General features: G+C 36.4%; 1 protein-coding gene across 2 annotated transcripts in view; it reads left to right on the top strand.

Moving 5' to 3' along the window:
- The window catches only part of TENT2 (terminal nucleotidyltransferase 2), a 45,482-nt gene that overhangs the window by 18,705 nt on the left and 10,422 nt on the right, over nt 1-16,355 (top strand). For both annotated transcript variants that reach the window (XM_066181247.1, XM_066181246.1), the window contains exons 10-13: nt 588-716; nt 2,933-2,976; nt 8,879-9,015; nt 16,096-16,187. In XM_066181247.1, coding sequence (XP_066037344.1) covers nt 588-716; nt 2,933-2,976; nt 8,879-9,015; nt 16,096-16,187 — 402 coding nt within the window. The remainder of the gene's footprint in view (nt 1-587; nt 717-2,932; nt 2,977-8,878; nt 9,016-16,095; nt 16,188-16,355) is intronic.

Here is a 16,355-nt window from a genome sequence, read left to right as displayed (position 1 = left end):
AACAACATACCTGGAATATGTGTGTATTTTTGTCTTTCCTCATGAAATGCATATGTATTAATTTAAAGAGATATTGTATCTAACATGTCATGTACATAAAAAGCTATTGGGGACAAGGCAAATTCAAAATATATGTTTTTATGCAGGGGTTACTACTCTCAGGTATCCTGATGTAAACTTAAGAATCAGGTATGTTCTTCAGCCACAAGAATTCTTTTCCCTGCCTTCAAAGTTTGTATAGCCTAGACAAGGTCTGTCCTGGCAGCAAGTTATTTCAGGGAAAATTAGTACAGTGAACTGGAGAGACCTTAGAAGTAGAAAGTGATGCTTTGCAAATTTCCTGGTATACCTCTTGTGATATGTCTGTGGACCTTACTACTTAAAAGGCCGTTTTCAAATGCAAATACTTTGTTTTGATTTTTATAGGATGGATAGTAATTGTAGAATAACTAAGTAAATTCTATAAAATGCCTGCAGAAGGTAACCTTAGAATACAAAACTACCACATCGATCAAGTAAGAGCAAATGTTGATTAATTGCTGTCTAGTTAAATGTACTTTTTTGAGCTGTGTTTATTTTACTTGCAGTTGAGAATCGAGTTCGTCCATTAGTAATTGTTATTAAGAATTGGGCAAGGTTTCATGAAATAAACGATGCCAGTCGTGGTACTTTAAGCAGCTATAGTCTTGCGTTGATGGTTTTGCACTATTTACAGAGTAAGTATTTTTTTACACGTTGAAACTGTCCCTTTTAAGTTCATAGTTGTGTAGCTTTCCTCTTTAATAAAATAAAACAAGCAGTAGTCATCTTCTACACAGAAATACTTGAAAGTGAAGTGAGTTTACTCCATTTTCTTGGTGTTGCATTTGTCTTTAACAAGTGGATCTGGTCTTTGGAGGCAGAGTTACCAGCTTTAAAAAGGCTTGGAAAAAAAAATGTACATGCAGGATACCATGTAGCTACAAAATTAACTCAAGTACTAGCTCACAAAAATGCTAAGGACATTTGCCGTAGTCATCTCTGGCAGCTTCCACGTGTCTAGGAAAGGGGAAAGAAGTGTTTTCAAATAATCCTTTTCATGCAAAACTGATCAGTCAGGAATGTCAAGGAGTTAGGAATAGATATTAGGAATATTAAGAGTCCACAAACCAAAGAGGAGCCTTCTACCTGTGCTTCCTCAGCCTTTTCTGTGGGGAAAGAAAAAAGGCATGGGAAAAAAGCACCTGAAGTGTGGCACTGTGCACTGTACATGCATCTAAGCAGCAGATTTTTAGGTTCTGATGTTTTATTCATGCAGATTTAAGCTTTTTCCCCCTGCTATATGCATGTGATGTTCCTGAAAATAGCCTGTGTCCTAGAACTTCTAATAGTGTTTTTGTTGATGATACTGTGGAGGGGAGAAAAGAAAATCTTTCTTTTGCACTAGTGTCCCTGCCTTCACCAGGAAATTCGTTTTCCATACTACTTAAATCATTTCCATATTCTTGTACTAATGTGGATTTCTTTGGACCCAAGTTTAGTGTGGCTTGAGTTTATTTTGTAGATACATTAGTATCTTGCACATGAACTTTCTTCCAGATATTGTCTAATTAATTTGAACAGTAAAAAAGAAAGTCATAGGGCAAATGCTAGTGGTTAGTGGTAATTTTTTCCCCTCCCATCCATTCTCTTAGGAAAGCTGACTAAAGCGTACACACCTGGATACAATACCTTGAATGTTTGTATTTCTCAGATTTTGTTGCCTTTTAATTTAGTGTGGTAGAGAACCGGAAAGTATCCAAGATATTGCAGAAACATGAACACCCACAAACAAGATAAAAATGTTATTGAAGCAGCTGTGATAATTTTCTTAGCAGTCCTGATAGTGTATTCTACTCTTTGAAGATACCCCAAGCACATTCTGAGAATTCTGCTGTTCTAATTCTTAGTCCCTGTGGAAAAGGGATTCTATAACATCTCTTCACCTGTAAGACCTTGTTGAAGGGTGAACTAAGTTCCAAGACCGAAGACCTATGTACTGAGTTTATTTATTATTCTCCCTAGTGAATTATGTAGACCAATTTCTTAAACCATGCTGAAGACATGATGTTAAAGCTTTAGTTTGAGGAGCACTCTGACAGTTCTATAGCTGCTTGAATAGGATATGAATACTTTCAGATGATGCTCCGTCTATAGGAAAAAGATTATCTACCTAATCTGGGTGATTTTTTTTTTTTTAATTTTTTTTTTTTTTTTTTTTTTTTGTCTCTAACTGATATAGTTCAATAGATGCACTCCCAATCCATGGTTTTCATAAAAGTGACCAATACTTTGATAATTTTGTGTTTGTTAGTATTGTTAATGACTGCATGATCTTCATAACCTGTTTACCATTTAGCAGTCCAGTTAACACTATTAGACTGCATTTATGTATCTTGTGGGAATTTTGGTAGCAATGCCTACTAAGTGTGTTGAGCATTTTTTTAATAGGTTACATTTGGAGATTCAGTGTATTATACTTGGCAGCTGAAAAACATGTTCTCTTGCAGTAACTGTAGACTCATACATAGAATTGTATTAGATGTAAGGAAAGAAAGATGAGTGAGGCTCTAATGTGTCATATAGGGAATCTAGATGATTTTCCTATAGCCATGAATTAAAATGAATTTCATTAAAAAATCTCTACCCAGCTGCTGTAGAATTTTCATGCCTTTTACATATAGTAGTATCTTGGTAAGACCTTCCATTAGCTGAATAAAGTTCCTGTAGTACTGTATAGTATGAAATATAGTAATAGAAATGTTTGCCAAATCATTTATTTTATAAAATGCATTAAAGTGAAGTTCTTGATAAATGTTTTTAAGGTAGAATTTCAATGCAACTCTTTGATGTAGTTGATATATTGCTTCCTGTGAATTACATTAATCACAGCAACTTCAAATTTTCTTTACAGCCTTACCTGAACCCGTTCTTCCCTCCCTCCAGAAAAATTACCCAGTAAGTGTTTCTTATGGATTTACTACATGATATATGTGTGTGATCCTGCTTATCTAAATATATGAATTCTTAACTATCTCTAATGGATTAAGTTGAAGTAACAGTCTGTAGGTCACATCATTGGTATGCTTGACCTAAATGTGAAAGAGATTATTTGTTGCTTTTGATAATTTCTTTAATGAAAATTCTGTTATGTATGGGAAGATTTCACACACAGAACAAAGTGCTAATGAAAACCACTGACCTAATTCTTTTTATGCTGGCCTGGAAATATCCCTGTGTCAGCTGTAACTTTCTGGTTCTTGTTTCTTAATGTGTTAAGTAGTGTTTTTTCTTTCAACTCTGGTGCTTCAGAATTCCATACACTTCCAGAGCTGTTGAGTTACCTGATATTTCCATGTGCAGAAAGTGAATGATACATGTTTACTAGGGAAATGAGACATCACAGAATTTGACTTCAGCCCAACAAGAAAACACCTTTTTGGAACTTTGCTATTGTAGTCAGATTATACTCTGTTCATTTCTGGTGAACTCAATGAATCAGTATGCTTTGGTCCCTCCTGAATTAGTAGTGTTATTAGTGAGATTTAATCTAAGAAAAAATTATCTAGAAGTAGGAACTGCCCTCCTAAATATTTGTCTGTGCACAAAAATGTTGTTGCTGAACAGTTCTGTTCTGTAATTTATTTACAAAAATTCGTTGGTTCTTCCTCCTTAGCTGTCTTCATATGTGTCACTTAAATTTTTTCTTTATTCATGGTTCTGCATATGGTGGGGAGGTTTAAATTGGTTGCTGACAATTGTGCTGAGCTAATATCAGAAAGCCATTCTGTCTTTTGTCTGTATTTCCCATAATGCTGAAATAGGAATATTTAATGGTGCTGAACGTCAGGGAGAAAATACTGTGGTGTCAGCCATTTTGGGTAATTAAGATAATTGAGATGCAGAAGAAAGCATTGAGCAGTAATTCACTGCAGTTTTATTTCTGTGTTGTAAATCTGCTTGGGGATACCTGTGCTATATTTTTATGATCTTTATCTTTTCCTGTGATTTTTTATGGTACTGTATACTGTCTAGTTTCTTCACTGGGAGTGCTGCAAAGCCTTTAAAACTATCTTTCATTTCCTGTACACTTAGCTTTATCTGATAGATTTTTGAATTGCTAGATTTGCTAATTGCATTTCCTTAAAGCTTGTGTGCTGTAGTGTTTTAAGTTTTGTGTAGCATGTTATTTAGAGAAAAGTGTTAGGAACTGGCAGCTTTTGCCTTTTCTGTATTTATAATGCAGACATTTATTTGTCATGTTTGAACTGTGTAGAGACCTTCAGAACACTAAAGGAATATTAATGCCTTCAGTCATTAAAGCAAATGTATACAGTACCTTAAGCTGAAAAATGTAATGAATCCAAATGCAAATTTTATCTTGTGTTGTGTGAAAATGGTAAATGATTATATAGATTGCATTTTTTCTGATATAGATTATATTTTGGTGTTCTTTGTTGGTTGTCTTATGTTTGGAGAATGAACAAAATATACAAGAAATGCTAACAAAATTAAAAGAGTATTTTATACGTGCTTACTACAAAATCAAATTACACGTATGTTTTTGATCTACTGTCTCCATTAGGAATATAATTAAATGTTTAAAAATTATGAAACTTAATATTTCTGAATACTGATATTTCAAAGGAATTTAAAATGAAAAATACAGCCAAACAATTTTGGTCTTGTGGCTTGCAGTAATAAGTAAAAAGCACAGAGAAATTGCAGTATCGAAAGGAACCGTATCTTTTTCTTGTGATTTTAGCTGGTCAGAGTTGTGTCTCCATAGAAAAACTACACAAACATAATGCATCTTCCCTATATACACGCACCCACAGTTTTTCAGAATCAAATCTGCAGCCTGAAAACACTTCTGTGATCTGGAGGAGACTGATTGTCTTAAATTGTTGGTACCATATAGGAGAGACATGCTTACATTGAGGAGGTAACAAAAGATAGATTCTGTGTCTCAGTGTATCCCTACTGCAAATGTGATAGGTGAGAAGTCCTGGAAAGCCACCAGATTTGCCCACTTTTGATTCTATTGCCACGGAGGAGTTTCCAGGTGGCACCAAGCTGATGTGTTTTGAAACCACTAGTTTAGAAGGAGTATCAGACCACATCAAATGTGAGGTTTTATTCTGGGGCTTCCCTCGCTCCTTAGCCGGGTAAGGTAGATGACAATAGCCCACCAAGTGTGTTCATCAGTTTTGAAGTCTGTATATACGTGCTTCCATGTCAGGACTTCACAGATAAGCTCTAGAGAACCTGTGGTGGCTTACCATTATGGCTGGTAAACACTGCTGTCATTGGCACTCAGGAGGAAGCTTGTGCCTGACTCTCCACCATTCAAGAAGTCATTTGTATTAGCTGAAGTCAAGATGAAATTGGGTTTCAATGAGTGCTCTGGATGGTGAACTTCAAGGACTCTAGCATGAGACATCTTTGTTTCTGCTGCCTCAGCTTCATGTCTTGGAAAGGGTGGGGCAGAAAGTGGGATGGTGCTTAACACAGGAGTCAGCCCTTGGAAAGACACAGTTTGCTTCACACTGAGTTGCACTTTTAAAAAATAAAACCATGAGTTAAATATTCATTCATAGGACTGGGGAAAAGGATATTTTGTGTGTGTGAATATACAAGAATTTCAAGACATTATGCTGATGTTACTACTAAATTTTTTTGGATGAAGGATCTTGTGCATTTGAGAGTTAAACTCACTATACATTGAGATACTCAAATATAAGTTTTATTTTGATGTACACTTTTGTTTCTTACCAGTGTGTAAGGTGGAATGAGTATACTTGAAAGCATTATGTAGTTTGAATATGAAGCATGTTTGCTGAGTACTGGTGTTTCTTGAGAAATCAGTCAATCAAGGTAAAGATTTGAGATCCAGCAAAAAAGGAAAGGAAAAAGACTTTTGGGTCCCTTTTTGGGATATCTTAAAATAATGGAGAACTCATTTGTATTTGTTGCTTAAGCAGATCTTGACAATAATTTCTGTCTCTTAAGACAGCTTGAGGCCAAGACACAGTAAGTGAAATAGGGGCTAGTTTTAGTAGAAGCTGAATCTTTTGCCTTCTGGAGCAAGTTAAAAAAGAAAACGTAGTTTGAAAGGTGCTTTGTAATTCTGTTTTTTTTAGCAACCTCACCTATGTAAGAATCTGTAAGCTGTACCTTGTTTTGTCTGGTTATTCCCTGAGTCCCTCTATTGGGAAAGAAAATACTGTTACCCTTGTTTTCTACAGGTGAATGGAGATGAAGCTAGGGGATTATCATGGGTTGTCTGTGGCAAAGCAGAAAAAAGGTGTCTAGGTATCCTGTAGCTGGTCTGACCTCTTGTTCACTGGGCACTGAGTGATTGCTTTGTTAAGAAACAATCTTAAATATTGGTCTATCTTGACAGTAGTCTTCACTAAATCTTGCAAATTTTAAGTAGCAATTAATTTGGGTTTATATGTAAAACTTCTAATATGGTAATAACAACTTCTTATATAACAAATTTTCTGTCTTTCAGAAAGATGAAACACTGGTTTTGCCTTCTCTGTGGGGTGATCAGCAACTGACAGTACTTAAAAAATAAATCTACTTACAGTTTCAGAAACATGTGATTAATACACTGCTTTTGTTACTGTTAACAAGTCTTATTTTCTTCCAGAAGAGTAATATCAGTTATGCCTTCCATTTTGCAATACCCAGATGTCTTTTTAAGAGCAATTTTCACAGTGACATAACCACTAAACCAAGTGGAAATGAGGATTACTTATATGTGTCTTTTAAACTAGGTGGTTGGGGATTTAATCACTGGCTGGTATAGACTGCAACTTGTATTTTCACTAGAGCATGTGTCTAGAATAATATGCATGTATTTTCTTGAAAGCAAAAGCCTTTCTGAGGAAGAAAAGCTTTGATTTGTCTGATACCTTATTGGCTTCCAGTAAAAAATAGCATGTTTTTATGAAAAATAATAAAATAAAGTCTAACTTTTTAGCTGCTGAGGGTATCAACCTCACTGTGATGGTAGAATTTTCTTGCAGTTGAGAAGTTCTCAAACATTTAAATATTCAAAGTTTAAAAGAATTAATCTTGTTCTCCTTTTTTACTTCCTCCAAACATTTTCTAGTCTTAGTAAGTTGTAATCTATTGCATTGTAATTTCATTGCACTTCTGTTTTATATTTTTTGTGGGTCAATGGCCCATTTTCTTCTTCCTTTCCCCTCCTCCCTTATATGTTTCTTCGTTAGCTGGTATACTGCTAATTCTAAATTCAATTGTTCTAACTCTTCCTTAGCTTTCTATGGGGATGGGCAAGGAGTGACTTTCACTGTAGTACCTTTCTGATTAACTTTAGGGTTAAAACTGTATTTATTGTCTGGCACTGGAACAACTCTTCCCTTTCTAGATCTTTGTATACTACATATCTGCTTTTTATTTCTGTGTTTCCATTGTTTCAGTGTCTTCTGTTGAACTGTAAGCTGTTAAATTCTGAGCTTTACTAACTAAAATAATGTTTTCTTTATAGCATTATATCATATGAGATCAACCATTGAAACTTTTTCTCTCTAGAAGAATGGCTTTTTTTCCCCAAAAGATGCTGCACAAGGTTCCTGGAAGTTTTGCTGGAGCTGGCAGAAAGAGGATGGGAGTCTCAAACTTTCCAGTCCTACTGGTTTTATCACTTAACAGTACTTTTCTCAGAGGAAGCAGTGCCAGCAGTGGTCATGGAAATAATACTACACTATGTAGTGCTTCTAGTGCTATTCTAGTACTATAAAGGCTAACCATACCTGATACTACTCTTAAAAGTAAAAAATGTAGGCAGGGGAAAGGAGATACAGTAATGAGTGAACAGGTTCCTAAATTTACATAAATGTGTTTCTTTATGTGAATGTAATGTTTGCTCCTGTGTGTCTTGAGTTGATTTTCAGTAAAATACCCAAAATTGCTATAAAACTGTGTTAAAATCAGGTATTGGCAAGTTATAAAAATTGTTGCTGTAGCAAGAGGAGATATATTTACTTCTATGTATCCCAGTCCATCAGAAGAACCTAAAGGATGCAGTGGACATTGAAACAGCAGGATAGTTCTAAAACTATGTGTATTTAGTCTTGTATATATTCCTTTTCAAGCTGGGAATAGTGCCTTCTTTTCATAGCAAACCTGATTTTTTTCTTACCCCATCATACCCACCGTCTTTTTTTTCTTACAGGAAAGTATACTTTAGCTGAAGTGCAGCATTCTGTGTATTCAGGTGTTTTGTATAACTTGAAAGCTGGTGGTTTTTTGGGGTTTTTTTTCATTCGTGGCTAGAGGAAGTGATTGCATCAAGAGCAGTCTTTATGCTTATTTTGTGGGTGGATGCAGGTTCATTTTATTGCCAATGAGTTTCATATGCAGTATTTAATTCTGTGCTTGGGAGCAATGTTAGGCTCTGGATTATTTCTGTTATTACTTCAGTTCAGCTATGGGAAATTGACAGTAGGTGCATTAAATTCACCTACATGTTTCTCAGCTGAACTGCGATCAACTCAGTGCAGGCTACCTTATTCAGCTTTTGCTCTTGTAGTTTTAGATGCAAGTCTAGTTCAAGATTCTCCCATGTTAAAATTCTTTAGTAGACAGAAGTTGAGGTAGTTTTGTATACTCCTGTGCAAGATAATTCTACCTGAGTGCAAGGGGAGTAATTAGTATTCAGTGGGACTGAAGTGAAATAGTCCTTGGCTTGCAAGTTGTCCTTGAACTTATAATAAGCAAACAATAGGCAGCTTTCTTATTTTGGAAAATACATGCATCTGGATTAAGGCTCTCTGTGTGTGTGTGTATATATATATATGTATACACTCTGATTTTATTTTGACAGGAATGTTTTGATCCTACTATGCAGTTGTATCTTGTTCATCAAGCTCCATGTGCCATTCCTCCTTACACCTCAAAAAATGGATCAAGCCTTGGAGATTTGCTAATAGGCTTCTTCAAATATTATGCCACAGAATTTGAGTAAGTAATGAGCTCATTTATGTGGTTTAGAAGATGTGAAACTTTTACTCCTTCTATTTAATATAGCAACACTTTACAACACTTGAAAGAAAGAAAAGCAGCAATGCAGGAGTGGTAACTGAGAGAGGAAATGAGTGGAATGGCTAAATGATAACAGCAATGTTGGTAAATTGTCTGATATCCCTGCTTAGCTAGGCATTCTTTCCTGTAAAATAGCTGCCAAAAGCTAGAGAGCTTTGTCCTTTAAAAATTGCTGGGTTTTGTTACACAGATACACTATTCCATAACTGCCTATTCATGTGGGAGAAAGATCTGTTTTTAGCTATCATTTAAGGTATCAACTGTGATGATATGAATTATTTCTACCTTAAGGACTGTGCTTGTCTTTTGTCACACTGAGTCAATGGAGGTAACTGGCCAGGTGGCTCCTTACTTTGACCAGAATATACATCTGTGTAGGCCTCACCTAGTGAAGAATTCTCCCATGTATAGTTGCTTCACTCACATTATTGTTTTGCTAGAACCTGAGTTTAATTTTGGCATCTGGACTTCCTCATATAAGAGTAGAAGCTAAAGTTGTGAGGGCATCTGAGAAAGCCTTAAGTTACAACTGTTTTGTCAAATTGTTACTCATGTATTTCTTAATTTCTTAGAAAAAATACTTGTTCATATAAAATACCAAATGGTTGTATCTCAATCAGCCTAAAGATATTCTAAGTAACTTCTGAGGCACTTGTTTCATTAATGTTGCTGTCTTGTGTATGTACATTATCTCCATTTCTTGGAAGGAGAACAAAGCGTACAATTGAATACTCATAATTTTGGAAGTGTTGATAATTTACTTTAATATATGAAGTGAAAGACTATAGGATCATTAAAGCATTTCTGAGGTGTGCACCACTTGTGAAATGTATAAGCTAAATCCCTGTGGCCTGTAGTAATGCATGAACCAACTGTATTTTGTTCCTGCTTAAGCCTGACTGAGATATTTTCATGTAAGAGATTTTCTTTCAATGATCTCAGCAAATAAGAGAATAATCTTTTGTGTTAAATGTTTCTCCTGAGTACCTGTCTTTTCAGCTGAAAAGGTGATGTTTGCTGAAGAGGCAAATGAGAAGACAATGCTGGAGGATAACCTTTGGTTCTTAATTTATGACATGAATCTTTTACTACTTGACTTTACAAGCTGTTAATCTTCCCATATACTAAAGTAAATACCTTTTGCACTAAGGAATTTTATGGTTTGCCTGTGCAAAGTAGCAGAGATGGTCTTCTCAGGAAAAATACCTAGTTTGACTTTCCTGTGTTTGGGTGCTTGTGAACATAGTCAAGACCAGATTTCTGCCTTAGTTGGTGTCTGGTCCAAAATGGGCTAATTTTTGTTTGCTATTAGACAGGACATGCTAAGACATATGCAGACCAAAAATTCTGCAATATCAGTGTTTGGGCTGATGGCAATCTTTAAATACTATTTTTGTGATAATTATAAATTAGGAAAAAATACTATCGAAATTTATTCATAGACACACAGAGGAGCTTCTGGGTAAAACAAAGCTTAAAAAAGTAGATAGTGAAGTTAGGATAGTTGCTGATGTCAGGGGAAGAAAATGTTTCAAAAAACAAGTGAATAGAAAGGATACCTGGTGTGTTCTTCTGTTGTTCAGTATATGTTAAGTATTTAAACATTTCACTTGTGATAGTCTGTTAAAAAAAAAAAAAGATAAAAATACCAGTAAAAATAGCCATTAGAATTCCTGTGTTGAAAATGCTACCACATAGCTGAGAAGTCATTTGAGAAAATGATGCACTTAATGCAGCAGCCTATATTATTTGTAACTCCTTCTGCTATGGAAATAAAATTCAAGTGTAGTGTTTATCTGTGTATCTCTGACAACTATAAATCCTGTTTGAAAGGAATAGGGTTGATAGTAAAAGTCCATATATTCATTGGCTGGAGAAGACAAATTAGTGCCTAGGGAGGAACATGAACATGGTGCTTTAAAGGTTTTGTGTGTGTGTCAGTCAGCCAGCGAAAGTAAAAGTACTCTTATGCTAGCCACAGGATCTGTTATCTTTGCTTTGAAGTTGCTGATGGAAACAACAATACAAATGAGAATGAGGGTGATAATTAAATACATAGAATCACAGAGTTATCAAATATGCTCAGTTGGAAAGGACCTGTCAGGATAATTGAAATCCCGTTCCTGGCCCTGCGTGGGATCATCCCTACGATTCATACCATGTGCCTGACAGCAATTTCCAAATGCTTGAACTCTGTCAGCAGCTGTGACCACTTGCCTAGGGAACCTGTTCCAGTGCCCAGCCACCCTCTGGATGAAAAATATTTTCCCAATACCAACCTAAACCTTCCCTGATTCAGCTTCATGCTGTTACCTTAAGTTCTGTCATGAGAGTGAAGAGGTGGGTGTCTGCCCCTCCTCTTCCCCTCATGAGGAAGTTGCAGACTGCAGTGAGCTATCCCTTGTCTCTTCTTCTCCAGGCTGAGCAGACCAAGTGACCACAGCCGCTCCTCATATGCCTTCCCCTTAAGGTCCTTCACCATCTTCACTGCCCTCCTTTGGATGCTCTCAAATAGCAGTATGTCTCTTTTGTACTGTGCCACCCAGAACTGTCCCCAGCACTGGAGGCGAGGCTGCCCCAGGGCAGAGCAGAGCAGGACAACCCCCTCCCTTGCCTGGCTGATGCTGTCCCTGATCCCCCCAGTACACCGGTGACCCTCCTGGCTGCCAGGGCACTGCTGACTCCTGTTCAACTTGCAAACACACACAACACAGGGCTCTCTTAGTTCTGCTTTTCAGGGAAGAACTAGTGTTAAGAGTGTGTTGAATATTTTCTTTGCTGTAATAAGTAATTTTTTTCACTTTTTTTTTTTTTTTCCCTGTGAAACCTTTGCTAGTGTCTTTATGCACCAAAATTTTGAGATTCTATTTCAGACACTGACTGTTAAATGAGGGTCTATTTATATGATCTGTACTGGGCCACTGAACTGTCCCTATTGGACTGTCACTTGTTTGATGAAAAGATTGTTACAGAGAGTGTGACTTCAGTTTTTGTAAAAGTAATTTTTGTAGGCTCCTATCTGTGGAGTAGGATGCACTACCAAGTTTGATACGCACAAAATGTTTTGCTGAATGAATAGCATGCAATCAAAAATGAGCAGATCATATGCGAATATCATAATTTTGAACAGAATAAATCATTGAAGCCCCCTGCCTAGAATGTTTAACTACTGATCTATTTTACATGTAATGGTCAGGAAGATAGGAGAAGGTGGAGATACATTGTGTTAAACTTCTCCCTCACTCTAGCAAAGGTCATTAGGTGTTTCAGTTAAAATCTGTGACTTATTTTACTTGACGTAGTTAAAATCTGTGACTTATTTTACTTGATGTAGTTAAAATCTGTGACTTATTTTACTTGATGTAGGACAGGATGAGCTTGAAGAATATAGGAAAGGAAGAAATAGGAGCTTTGCATCCTGTGCAGTCATGCATAAGTCCTTGTGCTATGTTTATTTTCTCTTATGCTTTTAAACTCTTTTGTTTATTTAGACCATAAGATGTTTCAGAACATTATTTACTGCCATGTATTTATACAATACCTTTTCCACGGTCCTACTCTAGGCTTTTCAGTGTGTCCATAAGAAGTAATTTTTAGACCCCTTCATCCCTGTCCCCAAAGAAATGTGATTTGGAAATTGCAACATGCGTTGAAATAACACGCCATACATGGCAAAGCTTGTTTTGCCTCTATGGTTGTATAGTTATCTTGCCATAAGAATTCAAGCCTGTGTAATGCTTTTTATGATACAGCTGGCTATGGTTAGGACTTCATTTTAACTTTAACTATTTAAAATTGTCCACTGATTAAGTAGTGAATGTGATCAAGAAAAAATTGTAGGTGTTCTCCAATGCAAGTATTTGGAATCATGTTTACCAGCCCCTCTGAAGGAGGTGTCTGATTTCAATTCTGCAACTGTGAGTGAAGGCAGCAGGTTTTCATTTGACTGGCTGTCTCCTTACAAAGTGAGACCTTGAAGCAAGGTGTTGCTCCCCTGAATTTACTGCTTTGTGATTACTTCCCTTAAATTTACCATTGCAGGTTAAGTAACAGTTGTTTAAGATCATTCACTGATTTGTATATGGTGGACGTGGTAAAAGCTTGCTTACATTCTAATGACAAAATATAGAATTTCAGTGAGAAATTACTTGCAGCTCTTTTCACTATAGAATTGGTCAGGTCATAAAGGGATCATTTTTAATACTGTGTCGAATTAAATATCTTTGCAACTTGCACCTATCTTACTGTGTTTATACAAATGGCTTTGATTTGTAAGAATGCTTTGGAAAAGATAAGCTTTTTATTCTGTTTGTACTGTAGTCATACACACACCTGAAAATGGCTAGTCTCCTTCTTTCAAATACTTGCTTTTGCCATGAAGATCACATGCAGTCAGTGACAGCAGAAATAACTGACAATTGGAGTAGCTGTTTAAATGTCATTGTTAACTTATAGATTGAAAATGTGTGCAGGGAGAATATCTGCTTTATGTTGGCAACAATGAAGTTATGATATGCAAGCCTAAGTGGCTGAAATTGACACACAAATAATTTGCTATTCAAAATTAATTTCTAATTCAGTATGATCTTTGTACCAAGATGGTTCTGTAAGACTGTCAGATAAAAGAATTGTTTTCAAATTTAAATTTAAATTTTGAATAAAAGGCTTTTAAGTTTCAAATTTAAATAAAAGGCTTTTTAAACAGCAAAAAATGCAACTTCTTTGTTGCTTTTTTGCTTAACCAGTGTATTTTAAATGCATTTATGCTGAGGGATCAAGTATAACCTAGGAAAAAAAGAATTCAAGAGAAGAATTACTGTTTCAAGTGAAACAGTACTGCCTGCTTAAACCAAATACAGATCAAAGACCTCTTTGTCTTTCTTTGTCTGTCTTTCTTTGTCTGTCTTTCTTTGCCTTTCTTTCCTCTTTCCTCTTTCCTCTTTCCTCTTTCCTCTTTCCCTTTCCCTTCCCTTCCCTTCCCTTCCCTTCCCTTCCCTTCCCTTCCCTTCCCTTCCCTTCCCTTCCCTTCCCTTCCCTTCCCTTCCCTTCCCTTCCCTTCCCTTCCCTTCCCTTCCCTTCCCTTCCCTTCCCTTCCCTTCCCTTCCCTTCCCTTCCCTTCCCTTCCCTCCCCTCTTTCCTACTGGCCTAGGTCTCTGATTTTTAAGTAAGCTTTCAAAAAAACCAAACTGTAAGCTTTTGCTCGCAACCAGTGTTCTTGAGCTGCAGTTTAAGCTTGTTTGAGGCTCTAAGCACAGGGGTTTTTTCTTTTGTCTTTTTGTGTGTCTGTATGTTTGAGGTTTTTTGAGCAATTCATCTGAATTAAGTCTGTGTTGATGGTTGATTATTACAAGGCAAGATAGGAAAGTATTTGATACTTTACAATATCTCTGTCACAAAAGTAGTCTACTGTGGGAATTGAGGAGAGGAAAGATGATGGCTTAGAATGGAGGCTTTAGTTTACATTAGATCATTAGAAAAGATCATCATCATTACTAATTTTATAAGGAATATATCAAGAGAAAGCTAAATATATACACTGAGCTATCCTATATCTCTTCATGTGCTGTGTTCTGCATTTTTTAAAAATCAGTCCTATTCATATTGTTAACTGCATGTGTTCTGTGGGAGTACAGTTATTCAAAGAACTGAATTATGTTCTGAATTACAGTCATTCAAACAACTCAAATTAATTATGAGTTGTATTTAAGATAATTTATACAATTACAGTCACAGATTTTTAGCTGTCTTGCCATTTTGACTTAAATGAAGTTACAATGGTCTGTCCAGATCCCTTTGCAGAGCCTTCCTGCCCTCCAGCAGATCAGCACTCCCACCCAAACTGGTGTCACCTGCAAACTGCCTGAGGGTGCACCTGCTCTCATTCAGATCACTGATGAAAATACTAAACAGGACTGGCCCCAGTACTGAACACCAGCTGGATGTAACTCCCCTCATTGCCACTCTGGGCCCAGCCACCCAGGTGGTTTTTAAATCATGAACAATCCACCTGCCCAAGCCAGGAGCAGCTGGTTTCTCCAGGATAATGCTGTGGGAGATGGTGTCAAAAGCTTTACTGAAGTCCATGCAGACTGCATCCACAGCCCTTCCCATATCCACATTGTCACAGGAGATCAGGTTGGTCAGTCAGGTTGTGCCTTTCAGAAACCCCTGCTGGTAGGGACCAGTTCCCTGACTGTCTTGGATGTGGCACATGATGGCACGCAGGATGAGCTGCTCTCTTTAGTTAAAAGCAGCTGAAAGCTGACTGGGTAGATAAGAACGTAAAACTGGAAGTGGTTTTTTTTTTGGCTTCCATTATGTTTGGCATATTGTTGTGCCAAGCGTCATAAAGATGGTGGCACATCATAAAGACTACCCCATAATCTGTGTTCTGTTCCTTTTAAATGTGGTAATTGCCTTGTTTTGTTGTTGTAAAGCTGCCTGCAGAAAGTGGTAGAGAGTTGTTATACTTGGAGATCTAAAATTCAGCATATATAAAGTGTTGAAGCTTTCTAGTAATAGGTTCCTTGCACAAGGAAGGCCTATGAGGAAGATATTCCTACATGTCTTTATTTATTGAGTATTGCTTATGGAATGCAGTATCTGACTTTTCTGCACTTATTCTTTACATTCCTTTTTTCCTACAGAAAATTCTGAAAGATTTGATTCTGTAATTTATTTTGAACTTAGAAATAAATGTAGGTGACAACGCAAATTTAGTTTGACATTGTTAATCAAAAGAATTCCATTGTGAATATGTTACTCATGGATACCTGTGATGCTCTGTTTTGGAGATGCTTTTTGTACTTGAACTTCGGTTGGTAGAAAAATTTTCTTGTTTCCTAGCCATGATGTTAAACTGAATTACTCACTATTAAAAAATACTGTGTTATCCAGGCTTGTGACACTGCAATCTGACAATTTTTTAAATGTAAACTGATACTTTGAATTTGGAACTAAGAGTTAACATTCTTTGCAAATTGTTTTCTTTTTCTTTAGTTGGAGCCATCAAATTATTTCAGTTCGTGAGGCCAAGGCTCTTGCAAGGCCAGATGGTGTCGAGTGGAGGGACAAGTTTATTTGTGTAGAAGGTAAGATGTGAAGCTGTATTATAATTTTTAACTGTTAAGGCATTAAACACATAAATCTATCAATTAGCGTTTACCTTGGTTGTGTTTTGAGAAATATATTGTATTATGTAGAGAGGGAAGTTTAACCAATGTAAATAGTTTGTAAACAGTACCATCAAAAACATTTGA

This window comes from Chamaea fasciata, unplaced genomic scaffold, assembly GCF_029207755.1.
Source record: "Chamaea fasciata isolate MVZ Bird 193981 ecotype frontalis unplaced genomic scaffold, bChaFas1.0.hap1 SCAF_4, whole genome shotgun sequence".
Classification (NCBI taxonomy): domain Eukaryota; kingdom Metazoa; phylum Chordata; class Aves; order Passeriformes; family Sylviidae; genus Chamaea; species Chamaea fasciata.
Note: the sequence above shows the minus strand (reverse complement) of the source record. Positions and strands in the feature narration are given on the sequence as shown.